The 17,709-nt window shown below is 37.9% G+C and overlaps 1 protein-coding gene across 18 annotated transcripts in view; it reads left to right on the top strand.

The window, feature by feature from the left end:
• GREB1L (GREB1 like retinoic acid receptor coactivator) overlaps positions 1-17,709 on the top strand; it is a 128,508-nt gene that overhangs the window by 76,930 nt on the left and 33,869 nt on the right. For 14 of the 18 annotated variants that reach the window (XM_048938791.1, XM_048938796.1, XM_048938783.1 and 11 more), the window contains 8 exons: positions 1,209-1,385; positions 4,090-4,266; positions 6,471-6,608; positions 9,874-10,008; positions 11,489-11,626; positions 11,967-12,086; positions 13,645-13,782; positions 15,541-15,726. In XM_048938791.1, coding sequence (XP_048794748.1) covers positions 1,209-1,385; positions 4,090-4,266; positions 6,471-6,608; positions 9,874-10,008; positions 11,489-11,626; positions 11,967-12,086; positions 13,645-13,782; positions 15,541-15,726 — 1,209 coding nt within the window. The remainder of the gene's footprint in view (positions 1-1,208; positions 1,386-4,089; positions 4,267-6,470; positions 6,609-9,873; positions 10,009-11,488; positions 11,627-11,966; positions 12,087-13,644; positions 13,783-15,540; positions 15,727-17,709) is intronic. The other 4 variants (XM_048938797.1, XM_048938799.1, XM_048938800.1 and 1 more) reach the window with 2 other exon arrangements.

The following is a 17,709-nucleotide window of genomic DNA, read 5'->3' as shown; positions in this document are numbered from 1 at the left end:
ACAAAAATCTAACTTTGGAATTGGCTTTCTTTTGAATAAAATATTGGTCCAGGTGGACCTTCAGAGGTCCCTAAATTGTTCTGCAATGTTGAAAACCGCAAAGCCATCTCATCTAGCCTTTTAAAAAATCCTGAGCATGGCTGCCTAGTAGGTGGCTGCCAAGCCCATCATGAGTCCTAAGCTCCCAAGGATGCTGCTGGGATGCTCAGCCACAGGATCTGGGCTGCTTTTTGGGGTGTCCCAGCCTGCCATTTACAAATTGCTCACTCCAGTTCCCCTTGCCCACATCGCTGGCTTTACCCTTGTATTAACTAGCTGTACCAGAACCAGTGTTATGTTCACACTGCGTTTACATATCTGTGTGCAGGAAAAACAAGCTGGAGACTTGAAGTCACACAGCACTCAACTGGAGATTTACAGAAAGCATGTTGTACAGCTCTAAAAACATGTCCAGCTAAGAGATGTCTGAGTCAACTTCTATAAAAAAGAACTGAGGAGGAATGCTAAAAGCTTTCTGAAGAAACTCTGAGCTGACGTGATCAGTATGGAGTTGGAGAGCAGACAGGTTGATGAGAGCAAGCTTTTACTGAAGCAGTGAATTACCTCATTTTTTCCTTGCTGGAATTATTAGAATGCTTAATCTAGAGACAAGTTAGAATTTAATTTGAAAATATTATTCTTTTAATAGTCAGTATTAAACTTCCCTCATCATTTTTTTATCATACCTTCATACTGCTTAGTGGTAATTTTATACCAGTGCCAGCTTGGGACAAGCTACAAAATCAAAACTGATTCCTCTGAACTTAAACTGTAAGCTAAGATTTTGTGAAGTAAAGAATAATTCTTTGGGGTGTTTTAGGAGCTACTTTGTGCTATAAAATTACAAGTTTTCCTTCTTGTTTTGAAAGCTTGTGGAAAGAACAGCAGTTTCTGAACCATTTGATATCTTGTCTTTACAGTCTTCTCTTCCTGAATGTTCAGGATTTCTTTAAAATAGTCTATTTACTGTCTTTGAACCCCTGAGCTAGTGGATCTGAGTTGAGTAGGTGCTGTATCATTATTCCCTTGAACAATATATATTAAAAACAAAACAAAACAGCATCAGATTGTGAAAAACCCCATTTGTTAATGGAACTGATAAAAAGAAATAATACTAATAAAAATCTTTTAAAGATTTATCACTTGCTTTGGTTTTATTTTATTTTTAGGTTTTTGTCAAGCAGGCAAGGATTTACGATTAGTATCACTGTGCACGGAGCAAATTGATATCCCAGCAGGCTTCCTGTTAGTAGGAGCCAAGTCTCCAAACCTTCCTGAGCACATTCTAGTCTGCGCAGTCGACAAGCGGTTTTTGCCAGATGATCATGGAAAAAATGCACTTTTAGGTAAGAGGTTTTTTTTTTTCCTTCGTACCATAACAATTCAGAGAAAAAGGCTGGTTCAGAATTATCTGAAGTCCTTTCAGCTGATGACCTTCTCTTAGAAATATGTTGACAAGAGGCTTGTTTTTATTAAATGAAATCTATAGCTGAACCTGCCATGAAAGCTTATTTTGAAATAAGTCCCTGATTCCACAATTAACCACAGTTGAAGCTGGATGATTTCTGTGTGGGCTGAAAACAATTGTTTGCCTGGCAATGTGAACTCTCCAAGTACTTCTTTACTTCTGCTGATGCTTGCAGCGCTTTCATTAAAGAAGAAATATGCTCATGCAGCTGTAGATGATGAGCTGTTTTTCTGTAGATTAATGGGCAAATTCTGCTCTTCTCTCCATCAGAGACATAGTTTTCAATAGGAGCTCTGATGTCAATTTGGCTCTCAGAAACTAATACACAGATTTTGATAATACATGTACATCACTGGTTACATTTATGAGCTTCTGTATTTTAATACAGGAATATTTCTTGGTCACTGAAGAAAGGCACCTGGATTTTCCTGCCTGGCTTACAATTGGTGCGCATTTTAACAGAATAGTAAAAGTGATGTAATGTATTTTGGACCTATATCCTGTTTTGAATTTACATTCTCACTTCTCACTGTACTGCCTAGCATGCATTCAGAAAGACTTTCAATGGAGAAGAAATTACAGTGAAGCATAAATACCGCTTCTTAACCGCACGACTCAAATTCTGGTCCGTTCTAGCAATATTTTAATAACTATTGAAAGCACCTCCTCCTCGTACTTATGAGCTTTAGTATTACTTTTCCCTTAAGCCTATTTAATATTCTGTAAACCTTTGGACCTGTGGCAGAGATTCCACTGGGGAAAATTAGATGGGAGATACTATGTGATGTGTCCTTGCTGGGTGCAGTTGGGGAGGTGAGGTCATGGGGAATACCCTGGTGTTTATTGCTATAGGAACTGCTCCCCAGTGAACAGGGAGAATGTGGAGAGTTGATCAGTACAAGCTATCTGATGTTCAGTCTGATCAGATGTGGTAGCACTAATCATTGTGAATAAGCTCCCCATCTCACGCCCAGAGCTTTGTATCAATTATATGTCTCTGATGTCATTGATAAAGAGCCTACTGACTCACAACTGTGTTCTGGCATTGCTGATGTTACATATTTAAATAATTCTGTGCCTGTGTAAGTGGTACACAGGAATTGACTGAGTAACCTTGTGAGATCCTGATGACTGTTTCTGGAAATTGTAGCCAATAGTTCCTATGGATTGCAAAGGAGAAGGGAAGAACCAATTAATTCCCAGGATAAACAAAATGAAGAAGTCTACTTCTTGGCATCTCTAGCAATGTGATGGTAAAATGTGATAATTAGGCACAATTAGGCTAAAGACAATAGCCAAATTAATTAGACTTCTATGGAAAATGCATTTTGTCGGACTGGCAGACCAAATATCTTTTTTTATAAAACTGTGAGTTTAATAGGAAAAGCATGGGAAACTATTTTCTGAAGTGCCTAGCATTGTAGAAATTATAATGAAGGTGAAAAATTGCTTCTGTTGTAGATCTTGATCTGAGAAATGAAAAACAAAGCAAAACACAAAAACAAAAGTAAAGGATTTCTATGAGGTATTTATCAGCCCTGCTCTATTCTAAATCGTTATTGAAGTTCTGGAAAGAATATTAAGTATTTTTTCATTAAAGATTGAAAACAATTTGAAGATTAGTGGAGTGGCAAATAAGCCGAAGGATTCTAATTGTTCAGCGCTGGGTAATAAAGGAAGTGGATTTATTCAAGCAACAGGGATTTTAAGGCAGGCTTATTTTAGAATATCTCTATGCTTTGTTCTAGAAGATTCCAGACTGCTGCACTCTGTGTACAGTACTGTCCTTGATTTCCAGTGCCATTCACAGCTCAAAGGTCCTCAGTATATGGTATATACACTGAGCTGTATATGGTCCTCAGTATAGACCCAGGCCCCCACACTCAGTGCAAAATTTCATCCCATTTTATGAAACCATGTCAGAAACATTGCAGAAAAGTAGCCTTCTGCCTACCTTGCTCGTAAATATGTTTGGTTTTTTTTCCTTTGGTGAAAGCTTGTATAAGCTTATACAAGCCTTATCAGCCTTAAATGAGTGGTGTTAAGTCTTTGATATTAAAGATGCAAGGTCCACCTTTCTTGGAGAGTGCCTTGCATGAGGAATCTCAGAAGAAGTCACTAGGTATTAGGTTAATTTTAGTCCCACAAAGTGTCTGTGCATATCATGAATTAGGCATTATTTTGAGAGAGGGAAGGAAGCAGTTGGATTGGAACCTGTGGTTTCTGAGGTAGAAATGTAGAACAGAAATGGGAGATCTTATGGAAATTTTCTTTCTTGGCATCATAGCTTCTCCCAACCTCACAGTTCTTTGCTCTGGATAGAGTTGAACAGTGGTAGTGGAATTTTGGCCTAAGTTAGTATGACCTGAAAATATGAAAGAGTTTCAGAAGGGTAAAGACTAAAATCTGCCTGTGTTTGGCTGCTGCTTGACACATGTGCTGAGCAGTGCATTTGTGGTAACTATCTGGCTGATGGCATCTAGGCACTCTGAACTGGATGTGCAGGTAGGGTAAAGTGGTTTGTTCCTAGAAGCTGTCACATGCTGTTCAATCTGTGCGAACCTTCTGCTTCATTCATGCAGGATTTTCTGGGAATTGTATAGGCTGTGGAGAAAGAGGATTTCGGTACTTCACAGAGTTCTCTAATCATATCAACCTGAAATTAACCACTCAGCCAAAGAAGCAGAAGCACTTAAAGTACTACCTAGTAAGAAGTTCCCAAGGTGTACTGTCAAAGGGACCTCTTATTTGCTGGAAAGGTAATGACGGTGCCCATTCACTTGGGGTTTTAATATTATATTAACGTGATGTTGAATGAAAAAATGAAAGTTACTGCTGGAAATGTATATGTTAAAAAGAAAGGAAAATGAATTTATTTTCTGATTGAAAGAAAAATTCTTTACGATTTCTTTGAAGTCTGGATTGTGCCAAAGAGATTTTTTGTATCTTCTTAGTAATCACACAAATAGAAATTGTCTTCTTCCATCTCCCAGTGCTTCCACTGGGAGTGCTAAATCTATCCTTAAGATATGCAGTCACCTAGGTAGAAGAAACAAGATTCCTCCATCTGTAATTCTTTCCCGTACCTAAAACAAGATGACTCACAGCAAGGGCTCTGGCACTGGCTTTACACTGATATTCATCTTAGCAGGTACAATTCAATCTGGCTAATGCCTGAGGATAGCCAGCACATCATTGTATTAGGAAAGCTCAGCTCACTGATTGCAAGGAAAGGAGATTATGCACGCTCGTGCCATCCACTGGGTGTTTTATACATGGGCTTACCCTCTGCCTCTGCAGTATTGTAAACAAATCTGCTAAAGAGATGACATTTGCAACCCAAAGGCAAGGCAAGGGGGTCTGGTAATTATGGATGCAGGATTTTTGAGCTAGAGCTGTCCGAAGTCTTGAGGAGAGAACAGTTTACCTACTCATTGCCTGCTAAGCTGGTGTATATGCTGGCTGCCTATTTTCCTCAGCCATGTTGTCACTCAGTAATGACAGAGTTCAATCCGGTGCCTGTTGTTCCAAGTGGATGAGGAGAGGAGAAACTCCACAGGAGGACTGACACACATCTGAAGAGTCACATCCTCATGTGAATGGCAACAAGACACCAGAGAGATGATTATCACTAAACTGTATGAGTAATTACAGTAATGTATCAGTTTGTGGTTCAAAGGGGTCCTGTCTTTGTTTTTCTTGATTACAAGTATAATTATCAACTACTTCAGAGTGGATGTGTTTTTCATCATCATTTTTCACAAGAACTACTGAAATTTAATTTGGTAGTCTCTTAAATACTGAATACTGAGAAAGAAACCCTTCTTGTACACAATTTTCCATGAATTATGGAGAGGTTTGTCTATGCAATACAGTACAGTCTAATGCACTACTTAGCAGATTGTTTTGTTGGAACATTTTGTGCAGCCTGGTGATGTTCATATGCAAGACCATTGACAACAATCACTTAATCTTCACTTGGTTAGAAAGTGTAATTTGCAGTCATGCATTTTGTTTCGTTGTACATAGATTTTTTTTCATCAAAGGCAATAATTAGGCTACTGGTATTCTGAAATACAAGGAGGGGAATGGAATCCTTTCCCTGAACCCCCTGACGATCATGCTATTGGGGTTGGTGTATGTCTTGGTACATACTGTCAGGGCTAACATGTGTGAAAAGCCATTTTAAACCTTGTTTTAATCACAGATGTGATGGTGTGGAAGAAGTAGGTGCAAGGCTAGCTTTTGGTTATGTGTTGACTGTATGTGTTTTCAGAACCTACAAAACTTTAGAAAATTGACCAAAAATTGACCTCCTGGGCATTATTTTGATGGTCTCTACCCCTGTATTGATACCATCCATCTAGACACCCTTCACCATTTATTTACGTTAAAGCTCTAATCAGAAAAGAAATGCTGTTGAGCATCCCAATCTCTTCAAACAAAACCTGTTTAGATCTCAGTTTAAAAAACCCAAACAGATTAATATGAGATTTTAAAAGTCATTTTCTCCTCCCTCAACTAAGTTTTCATCCAGACAGACGTTCCCAGGGATGGGATCTCCCTGAAGATTTTCTGGATGCATACAAACAATCTGAGTGTCAGCACAATTTTCCTTCTAAAGGGCAACATATGATGGTTTGTATAAAGATTGTGTCACATAGCATTTCCTGGGATATGTCCAATACCTTCAAATCTCTTGAAGGCTGAGAGTTGAGGGCTCTTGGCCATTTTGCAGCATCTGGTCTCTATTTGTCTGGCACTCTCAGTGGCCCCTGGGGAGGTTTTCTTAATTAGAAGACAAAGTTGACTAAACTGCTTGAGCTGTATTTTCGTTGAATGCTGCCATTTGCTGCTGTTTGTTGTATGTGCTGTGTGTATGCTTATACCATTTTGTCACCTTTCACCACGGTGTTGCTGAACTTTCTGGCTGGAAGGCAGACCTTGTTAATATGTACTGTAGCTGCTTCGTTTGCAGAATGTAGAAGCAGGCAATCATCTGCTGCTAGCCTCTCTGCTAAACCAAATTCTGCGGTGTCACCGTCCACGACCCCAGAGGGTGGATCAGCTAATGGATACAAATCAGGGTTCACTCAGACAGGTAGGAGCTGAAAGTGCTATAAAGATAACCATTGGGGTGGTAAGTTACCTCAGATATTGTTGGTTTAGAGATGCCATAAACAAGTGAGTATTTACTTTGAGCCATGTATAGATTACAGCTGGGAGGATACCTTTTGGAATTTGCTGTGGGAGAGATTAAGAGCCAGGTGAGGTTGAAGACGGACTTGTTCTTCATAGGAGCAGTCAATGAAAAAGCATTAAATGGTGTTTTGTTTAATTTATTTTATTCTATTTCCCTGTATTTGCTTCGTTTTGTGAATCTCAAAATATTTGAATTATATATTTAAAGCATTTATAGCAAGATCCTTACTTAGTGTATATAGACCAGGGTATTTGCCTAGAAATGGGAAAAAAATTCTCCTTTGGGGCTGAGCAGGACAGTTCTTATTTACTTATTTGCTTATTTATTTATTTTCACATGGGTAGAAGTAAAAATTAAAGCATTTCCTCTTAAAATACAGGCTTTTTTAACGTTATTTGAGCTCTATTATGAGTCTCATATGTGCTTTCCAGTTCTAAAATGCTATTAACGATAGACCTGACTGAGGAGAAGCAGTAAAAATCAAATGGACGTTTGCTGACAAAGGAGCAGCATCATAAATTATTTTTCAGAAATAGCTAAAGAGTTTCTCTTTGACTTTTGTTTTCTCATTGTTTCATTGCAGCTTTATCTGTGTTGTATGCTTTTATGTCTGTTTCTGCTATTTCTTGAAAAATTAAAGGCAGAAAAAAGCCTTCTGTTTGGTGGTTATAAGTGGCTGATATGTATGTGCCACAACAGAAATCCCTTTAATGGAGGATGAAATGCAGATGAGAAAAAAGTAAAAATAAATAAATAATTAAAAAAAAATTAAAAAAGCTGTAAGTGCATAACAAACAAAAACTGAGCATAGGTCTTTTAATGGAACTGCAGTCACTAATCAATATGTTCAGAAAAATCCTTTCTCCAAGTGGTCAACCCTCCTGATTAGCAGGCTGTGTGCTTTAGGCTTTTATTAGAATGAAATGAGAGTATCATTCAAACACATCTGCATTTCACTGCATGATCCATTGGCTTCTAGAGACTGATGTGAGAACTGTGCAGATGCATGATAACCTGTTTATTTGAAATAACAAATGACACAATATTTAACGCAGTTTTGTCTTCTATTGTACCTGCCAAGTTAATAGATACACCTTTTATATACTGCTTTCTGCTTATCACTCACTGTGATTTTCAGTCTGCTTGGTTTTTGTGTGTCATTGTTTGTACACTTAGGTCACAGTTGCCTCAGACCTTTTCATCTTGTTCTGGGTTATCTTCTAGTGAAGATAATGCCACATCCATGCGTTTGAATTCCCAGTGACCAGGAGAAGGGGGAAGGGCACCTTTTTTCCTCTGGTGTGAATTCTGACATATGTTGCCCATAAAGGTCTGGCTGTTGCTCTCCTTGGATTGCATAGCTACTTGCACTTCAGGGTGGATGGCATGTTGTTCTAAAATGGGAGTACACATTAGCAGGTTGCTTTTTAAAATTGTTTGCAGTTTCTTGTCAATTCACCCATTTTTCCGTTTAAACTTGTGTAAGTATTTCTGTCTTTTGCCTTTGTAAGGCATTAATTAAGTCTCCATCTCCTAGAAGACACCTGTAGGCAGGCCGTCATGTCAGAAATTGTAATTTCATGATAGAAATTAGAACGCAGTAGAATTTTGAAATATCCTAGTTAAACTTGACAGTGTGGTATGGCTGTGACACTGTCCCTTGTTCAGAACAGCATGGGAAGATGCAGTTCTGGGTCAAATGAGCTGTATTTTAATTGGCATTACAAAAGTGGCTGAAACTTTGAACAGCATCAAGAACTCCATTTAGGCAGACATGCAAGAGATAAAACTTCAATTCAGGTGTTTAAAGGATGGTAAACAACTAGAAACCAAGTTTTATGATAGAAAGATAAACTAATAAGCAGGACTTGTAGTACTACCTTTTAGGTGTCAATGTGATGTTTATACATATACCAGCCACTTGATTTCACACATAAAATGTCAAGAAATGTATTAGAATTCAGAGAGTGGGAGAAAACAAACAAAATAATAAAAAAAGAGAGACCAGTGTTATCTTGCAAAGCTTTTGAGCTAGCAGTCTGGTGGCCTTACGGCATTTGTCCTGTGAACGCGGACAAGGCTTTCTGCTGGAGCAACCCTATTGGCTCTTGTTTTCTCCCCATCTCAGTTGCTTGTCTGGCAAAACAGACTCTCCTCCTCCCATCCTTCCTCACCAAATGGTGTGTCGCCTGGGGAGAAATGTGTTTGGCAGATCAAGTTGGTCTTTGCCTTCTGTTTTTTTTTTCCCCTGGCTGTTTTACTAGGACATCTGTAGGTGAACTTAGCCTATTTCTTGCAAACAACTTTCTGCACAGATGTTGAGATAATGTTCCTTCACCCTGGGAAGAAAAATTTGGATTTGCCAGTGTATCAGCTTCCCAATGTTGGATTTTTCTTTGAAATAAATTTCAGGCATGAAATGCCTAATGTTAGCATGCAGAGAGTTTCTGAACCTGTTATGATTTATATTTTTATACCGGGCAAACTTTAAATTTTTTTTCTTACGCAGATTTTTTTTTTCTTTTAGATTTTTTTCTTAAGTGTTTCTTATGTAGGGTAACACTTTTCATAGCCTTATAGATAATAGGGGTGTAAGCTGATCTCCAGAGGTTATGTATTTAATTTTTTTATATCCAAAGTCAGGCTCATCTTAGTCTGGCGAGGTCTGTAGCATGTTCTTGAAAGTCTCATGTGACAGAGATTCCAAAGCCTTTTAGGCAGCTTTTTCCAAGTGCCCATTCGCAGTGCTTGCTGGAGGCAAGTCACACCAACTCTTTGCCTCAGCTTTCTCATCTGTAACACAGGATAAATGTTTACTTGCCTATCTCACAGGTGTGTTTTAAGGAGCAGTTTTGAGAGCAGACTCCTTGCACACTAAAATTATTTTTCAGCTGGTATGTGAAGACTGAGTATTCTGAAAGAGATCTATCCTGGATTTAGTATATTATTAGATTCTACAGAAATGCCTGGTAAATGTTTGTTACAACTCTTGTAAGATATCTTTAAATGATTTTTTTTTTTAAGTGTAAAATAGTTTGTGTGCATTATTTGCAAAGGTGTATAGATAAATGTACGTGCATGGTTGTGCTAATATAGTACAAAGCATAAATACTGATATATGTAGTTTTCAATTATTACTTAGTTAAACATCTTCTTTTCTCAGATTCTTCAGTGTTCAGTCCAGCAAAATCATCTTCTGCTATTAATTTAAGCGGACCTCAAGACCCATCTCGGAACAAGAACATTGTGAAACCTTTGGCTTTGTCAGTGCAGCTTGTAGGAAAGACATTTGCTTCAGGTAGCACTTTGCTTTTCAGGACAAATGAAAGCCAAGGGAATTATCTGCTCTGCGGCAAAGAAATAAGAAAATGATCGTAGAGATGGAAAAAGGGAAGGAGAAAGTTCACTAGTATTTTCTAGAGTCCTCACATTCTTTCAGTTCTCTGGACTGAGATTATCCGTAGTCATTCCTGTCTCCAGACAGAGCCACACGTTGGCTTTCAGATTTGACATTCTGATAGAAATGCATATCATATCTCCCTTGAACTTGCTAAGACATCTAAAAGAGTGGAAAAGTCGCCCCTTGATCTGACTGATTCTTGCCACAGTAACTGAGACCTGTGTGCCTTTTGTAGTGGGTATAGTTACTCCAGATGTATTTTGTGGAATACAGTCTCACTTAAAAGAGGTTTACTATATGTGCTGTTTAATTGATCATTTCTGTACTGTACATTTAATAAGTTAGAAGTATCAACTGTGGCACCTCGACCCCTCATTTAGGTACTCTGTTGTGGTATTCTGATCATTTATTAATTTATCTAGTTAGCCCTTTAAACGATCAAAATTATCACAAATAATATAGGGAAATATATTTTTTTCCTTATTCAAGTATATGTTTATGTTTACTTGGTTTATATATGTGTGAGCATTATGTTTTGTACATAATGCTTTATTTTTGCTATTTTATGTACATATTACTGTATTGCTCCTCGGCGATACACTGCATTGAAGAAATCATTAACACAGTTTTGTATAAAATACCAGCAAATCCTGTATTTAAATATTCCAGTATATTATATCTTCAGTATACTAGTACTTTTCCTCTCTTTACTTGAGTAAGAGAATTCATCATGCAGGGGGAATTACTCCCCACCCTTTTCTACTTACTTTTGTAATTAAGCCACATCCACCACATCTGTCCATACTGGATCATTGACATGGGAGTACAAATGGGTAGCTCGCAGTGGGCAAGTGCTGTTACTCCGATTTTGAGAGGCATGGTTTGCCTCGATAATGCTTAGGACATGCTGCACAGAAAACTCTTACATCTCCCATGCTAAGGCTTCAGATGAGAGTCTTGTAGTGACTTAATGAGTATGGCATGTGGATAATTGGGAGAAAAATAAGTAGATGAACCAGTGAGGCATAGAAACCTTTATGAACTGAATTTACGATGGGCACTTTTTAAAATTCTGGGTGTCTGAAAAACATTTCACAAGATTACCGGTGGTTTTTTTTTGTGTGTGTAATCTTTTTATTCTGGCAAGGTTATTTTGGACTTTTTCTTCATACAATTTTTTCTGCCTAGAAATGCAGATGTCTTGTTTCAACGTTAAGATCTTGAAGCCTGTGTCCAAATTATCCTCTGCTAAGTACTCTTCATGCTTTCAGTCAGGCATCTCGCCATATTCTTTCGTGTGTGCATGCCGCTGTATTGTTTTGTTTGTTTGTTTTCAAGATTGTCTCAAGCCACGCACTCTGTATTTTATTATACTCAGCTCCTCTTTCACTGCATGCCACTGATGGTGCTAATGGAAACACTAATGGAGGAAGAAATAATGTATTGAATTCTACAGTCTCTCGGCCAATGCCTCACTCAACCTCTCCTAGCCCTGCCTGTGCAGCTGGAGACCAAGGTAAAGAAAACTCTGCTCTGTGTTGTTTTTTTTTTTTTCTTTTAAGCTGCGATGTCTGTTGGACCTGAAATTCAGGATTTGGGTTTTCTTCCCATCATACTGTTTCTGCAGTTCAGTCTTTACATATCCATTTGTTTTCTGATGATGAATGCACTGTAGTTTTTAACAGAGATGGCAGGGTTTCTCACATCGTAGTCTGGCTTTGCGTAAGTCTAGGTGTAAACCTGAGGAGCTCTGTAGTGTGATGAAACAGCTCAACCCTATTGCGAAATGGAAATGTAGGCTGGAGTCAGGTCATTCAAAAATGGAATTTGGAATTAGTTTTTGCTTTTCTTCACAGCCTCAGTGTCCAATTCTGGACCACCGAAGAAACGTCATCGGGGATGGTCTCCTGGATCCCCAGTACCTCCTCCTGGTTTAGTGGTACCTGTTCCTACAGTTCGACCGTCAACTAGAACAGGTAAAACTTGAATGATACAGAGATTTCATTTGCAAAAAGCTATATTCAGGCAGACCAGCAGCCCTGTACTGCTTCACTTAAGATTTGCGCAGAAAATATCACTAAGCTTGCTGTTAGTAATTAAAGACATCGTGGAGAGTTCTTCAGATGTCCAAGAAAAACATAATTATTTGGTTTTCGTTTCTGTAATCAAAGATGGGAAAGCAAAATTCTTGATCCTTCATGAGGAAGAAAAAAGGAAGATGAGAGTTACAAGGATCTAATGTTACCTAACTTCCCCAAATGTAACTCAGTTCTTCTGAAATTGTGCAGCTGTATGAATATCTGAACATATTTGAAGGCTTTCCATTAGCCTTCTGCTTGAATATGATGTCTCCATCTTGTGTGTCATTCTGCTGAAACAGCACGCTTGGTTCTCGTACAGGAAAGATGTATTTATGGAATTTTAGCCTGACACAGGATGCTGATATTCCCATTTTGGGTTAGAAGGAGAAGTCTGTGAGACCAAAAGGCCTGTGTGTGGAAAAGCTCTAGGAGGGACATATCACAATATGAAACAGGATTAAGTATATGCATGTGTGAGTCATCATTAATACACATCAGTACTACTTCACACATGACAACTAATAAAATTGTTTACTGTTTAAGGACTTTGGAGTTGCGGGAGTCAGAATAGTTTGTAAAGGGGAACATGCAATTACTGATCTTTCTGTAGAGTGGGAGAATAAACACATAAGGAAAGGAAAAAAGCACAAAACATTTGTTGTCATGTCCAACCTATTTTTAATTCTTCTTTGGAAGATTTGGTTGAGAGATATTTTGGAATTTATTTTCAAATGTATTTATCATGGGAAGAAGGGTTACATATAGAAAGGGCCATTTGAGCAGTTCTGCCTACTTGACCGCCAGTCACAGCTGTTTCCACAGCTGAAGCATATGCATGCATACATTCATTTATGCTGCCTGTGGTGTTTTTCTGCAGATAGCATTGTTTGAAAAATCTGTTACAAACAACCAAAAGAAGCCTGAGAAACTTCTGAAGCAGGCCTCACACTGAAAGCTGATAACACATGACAGAATCTTGCACTTTGCTTCTTTTTACATTTGACAGCTACTTTTGCACCTTCTTGCATGAATAGCTGCTTAAGGATATCTTTGAGATTTTGACTTCTATTTTCTTGTCTACATATGTTCTAGGTCCTAAGTCAGACCAGTTGCTTCCCTTTTACTGAAAGATATTATTGAGATGGCCTCTGCCTTAGAGATGGCCTCTTGGCTTAGTACTTGGCTTTGTTTGCAGATGCATATTCAAACCTGTGCTTTCCTCCCTCATTCTCACCAACAATACTGTGGCCAGAAAAGTTTTATTTTAGGGGTGGGGCTACAGAAGGGTATAGTTTCTTAATTTAAATTACTTAAAGATATAGCAGGAAATGCAGAGGCCTTTTGAATTTTATTACAGTTTGTGATCTGCACTTATTTTTTTTATTTGTTCATATGGCCAAATCACAGTATGAGCCTTTTAGTAATGGAAGCTTCTCTTTTCTTTATTTTATAGAGCCTCTTTTGTCAGTCCCAGTTCCTCAATCCATGTTAACTGGAATTTTACAGCCTCAACCCATCCCAGCAGGGGAGACTGTAATTGTTCCTGAAAACCTGCTGAATAACTCGGGAGTCAGACCAGTGATTCTGATAGGTAAGTTTTACCCTGTGAAGTCAAATGCTGCATTTTGAACAAATGCATGTTCCCTACGAGAAAACTGTTGCTTTCTTTTTTAGTTTCTTTTTGTTGCTTTTTGCATCTAGTACAGTATGTAGTCTTTCTGTCATGGATGATTTGCTTTAGTTGCTCAACACTTCAGATTTGAAGTTAGATTTCTGTGAGAACCTGATTTGCAAACAGGTCCTGACCTCTGGCCAAGATGAAATTTTGTACAAGTGACAATTTTGTAAAATCCAAGAATAGAAATATTTCCATATAATGGAAACAGCTTTCCAGTGTAAACAACTTACAGAACAAGAACGTATTTCCTGCAGCATTTATAGTTCAGATCTCAAAGCCCAAGAATTCCACACGAAAATCAGAAAATTGATTTGATCTGACTAATCCAAAGTGAATTGTACTTTCTGTCTTTTATAGTCTATAATTACTGTAGGCAACTGAGATAACAGATCAGACTTTTAAAATTGTTTAGCTATATGAGTACATGGTTATCCCTTAGAAAGACATTGCTTTTACTGCAGAATGTGACTCATAATGTGAATATGTTCTTCTCAAGCTGAACAATATAAGCATAAAATATAGCAGAGCTAAATTGGCCAGGTCTGTGAAAATTGTGAGGACAGATTTTATTTTTAATTCTTCAAATCTCTTTCCAGTCCAGCACAGTACAGATCTTTATATAAAGTAACTTCAGTGTTAAAAGAAAATACCTGTCTGTATAATCCATGGGATAGTTTATCATTCATGAAGAAGTGGAGAAGTTCTCAGAGTCCTCACCTGAACAGATAATCTTAATACGTATAATTTCAAAGAATTAACAGGTCTATCTACACCAGTAAAACTATCAAGGTTAGGGTTACACTTCTTTTGGTTTGTCTTGTTTTCTAGAAGTATATTCTAAAGCTCTAGTGTAGCGCTTCAATGTTTTCAGAGAAACATTTCATTATTAAAGATGAGGTTGTCTACAGTTATCAGATTAAGTGCAAATTGAATGCAGCCCTTAGGCTCTTGGAGAGCTGCCAATGGAGTCCTCAGCTAGGCTACATGTTAGTGTCCCTGAGAAACAGAGTCCTATTAATAGAACAGAACCAGATGTACCCAAATGGATGGGTTTGGCAATATCTGTGCAGAAATTTTTTTGAAAGGAAAACATTGTCAAGGAAAAGAATAGAGCCTATTCTCCTCTGCTTTACCTGACAGAACACCATGTTTATTTGTTGATACTTTTTTAACTGTTTATGAAAACAGAAAGAAAACATGGAAGAAAAGGGAAACTAATCAAGACGGTATGGCAGCAGCTGAATCAATTCTGCTGATACTGATGCTGCTTTTGTAACATTAAGATCAATATTCTTTTGCGTCCATTGATTTTTGGGTTTCTGCACACTGTATTATGGAGAATGTGTAAAAGGTCAGGGTAAGACCCAAGCAAATAATATTCTCATTTGTATTTGAATAAAAAATAATTATCCTAATATGCCATTGCCCATAGTTTCTGCAAATCTGTGTGATCATTCATTGTTTAAAAAAAAAAAAAAAAAAAAGGTTAAAGGAACAGTGGCCTATCTCATTTATTTTGTTAGTAATTATAATGTCAAGAACAGTCACTGATGCAGCATATGTGGCAAGGTAACATGTAGGAGAAATTTGGAAATGTATACATTGTACATGATTTCATGTAGTGACATATCTTGTGAATTTCTGGTTTTTGTTTTGTTTCTTTTATGAAAGGTTATGGCACTTTACCTTATTTCTATGGCAATGTTGGTGATATTGTTGTAAGTCCCTTGCTGGTGAATTGCTACAAGATTCCACAGCTGGAAAACAAGGATTTGGAGCTCCTGGGTTTGACCAGCAGTCAGCTGCTAAGCGTGGAGAACATGATACTTTTAACTATTCAGTATCTTGTCCAACTAGGTAAGCAGTATGTCATAAATACTTCAGTTGTTATTTTTTACTGCCCTTTTTCTCGTCACCCTCTCTATTATGTCTGCTTCAATTTTCTGACTATTTTTCTGTGCCTGGAAGAGGTAGGTGGCTCCATCTAGTGTGTGTGTGTATTCCCTACTTTGAATATCAGGTTGAATAAGAGAATTTTAGGGCTGATACTGCTTCTGCTCTCCATATGGGGATTGACCAGGTCACCTTTGTGAAAACTGATCCTCCTTTGCAATGCAGATAACTCATTTGCTTAGGGTATCAAACCATCAGTTACCACAGCTCTTTCTAAAGACACTTGGTCTGTTTTATTTAGTTTTGTAACAAATGCTAGCAGATGTGTGATGGTCATCATTGTTTTGGTGACAGCACCGTTTACATGAAAACCACATTTGTTATTCAGATGAAGGCAAGTTGTTCAAAGAATATCTCATTCATGTAAATGTATTTGAAATGGATCCTTTGCAAATTTGAAAGCAAAGGAGGTTTTATTTCTCTTATTACGGGTCCAGACATTTTTCCCTGCCTTAGATAAAAATATAGTAGTGTCAGCAGTAAGGTTTTAGAAGTCAAAGAAATGATGCAGGACATCTTTAGGAAGCTTCTCACAGCAGTTTTTGCCTTAGCTTCTGTATTTGAAAAGATGCTATTTATCATAGAGGAGTGTGAAGTGACTTTAGTGAAGATCACACTCCTTTTCCTGTACTAGATTCCTGTTAAAGCATCTGTAATACATGATGGTGTGAAATGTGCAGACATTTCAAAAGGAGTGCAACTGGTGATAACCCTGTAATTTGGGAAATAAATGTGCTCTGTGTCAGTTTAACCCGTGTGTTCTTATGCTCTGCTGTTCTCTGTTGATGCAGTACTGTTACAGACAGGAAGAATGCTATCTTCTGTGTTGTAATGCCCTAAGTGACCTGTTTGCTTTATTTATCATTCTCTGCTGAGAAATACCCTTAATAGCCCATTGTATGCCAGGCTGGAACAGACAAAGCGTTTCTTTTTCTTTAAAGGGTAAATGTATTTTTCTTGCTGTTCTTTGACTGGGCTTATATTTGTTATTTGAGGTTTTTTAACCTCAATGGAAGGTTTGTAGAGTTTTCATTTTAAAAGCAGCTGATTCACACAGTTTTGGATTGATAGAGGCAGCTTGCAGACTTCCTTCAGAAAGACATGTAGCCAGCTGATACAGCACTTCTGATTAGAAATATTTTTTTTATTGAAGCCTATGGAATCAGTGAGCTTTATTCCATAAGTAAATCCTGCCTTAGGAGGTGTTTTGTCTGTCCTTGCTGCAGGCTGGAGCTGAGCTCAGCTATGTCTAGTAAGCAGTATGCCTTCCTAATAAAGAAATTCTTTTGTTAGCAGGTGTTGGGTTGGCTAGGTGCACAAAGCTGAGCTGTTTTCTACTGGGCCTTATGTGGAGATGGGCATTGGCACTGTGAGATGAAATAACCTAATGAGGGAAAAGTTGGAAACATTCTGAAGAGTGTGGGGGTCAAAACGTGGCACTGGTTTTGATCATGCTCCAAACTGAAAACTGTTGGAGTCCTGACAGTTGCACTGAACTGTAGACTTCATCCAATCTGTAAAATCAAAGCAGATTAAAGATGATCGGAGGGCAACCATGTCCCAAGTTTTTGATGAGGAGAAAAGACAAATTGCGTACATAAATAGTTCATTCATGTGAACCTCTTTCTTGAGAAAGGTCTAAGAAGCTGTTATGTCTTCTGGAGTGTATTACAAAAGCATATGATAAGGGCAAAGATCAAAAGACAGAAGAATGACATATCCTGAGCCTTGCCTAATTTTTTCATATCTCATTGATCATGTAAAACATCTGTGCATAAAACTGTATAGGAGTGCAGATCATATGTATATTATTTATAAAAGTGCTCCTTTTTGGTAATATATATATATTGCCAAAACTATATACATAGGGCTGTGTGTGTGTGAGAG

The sequence above is a fragment of the Lagopus muta genome, chromosome 3 (assembly GCF_023343835.1).
Source record: "Lagopus muta isolate bLagMut1 chromosome 3, bLagMut1 primary, whole genome shotgun sequence".
NCBI lineage: Eukaryota > Metazoa > Chordata > Aves > Galliformes > Phasianidae > Lagopus > Lagopus muta.
Note: the sequence above shows the minus strand (reverse complement) of the source record. Positions and strands in the feature narration are given on the sequence as shown.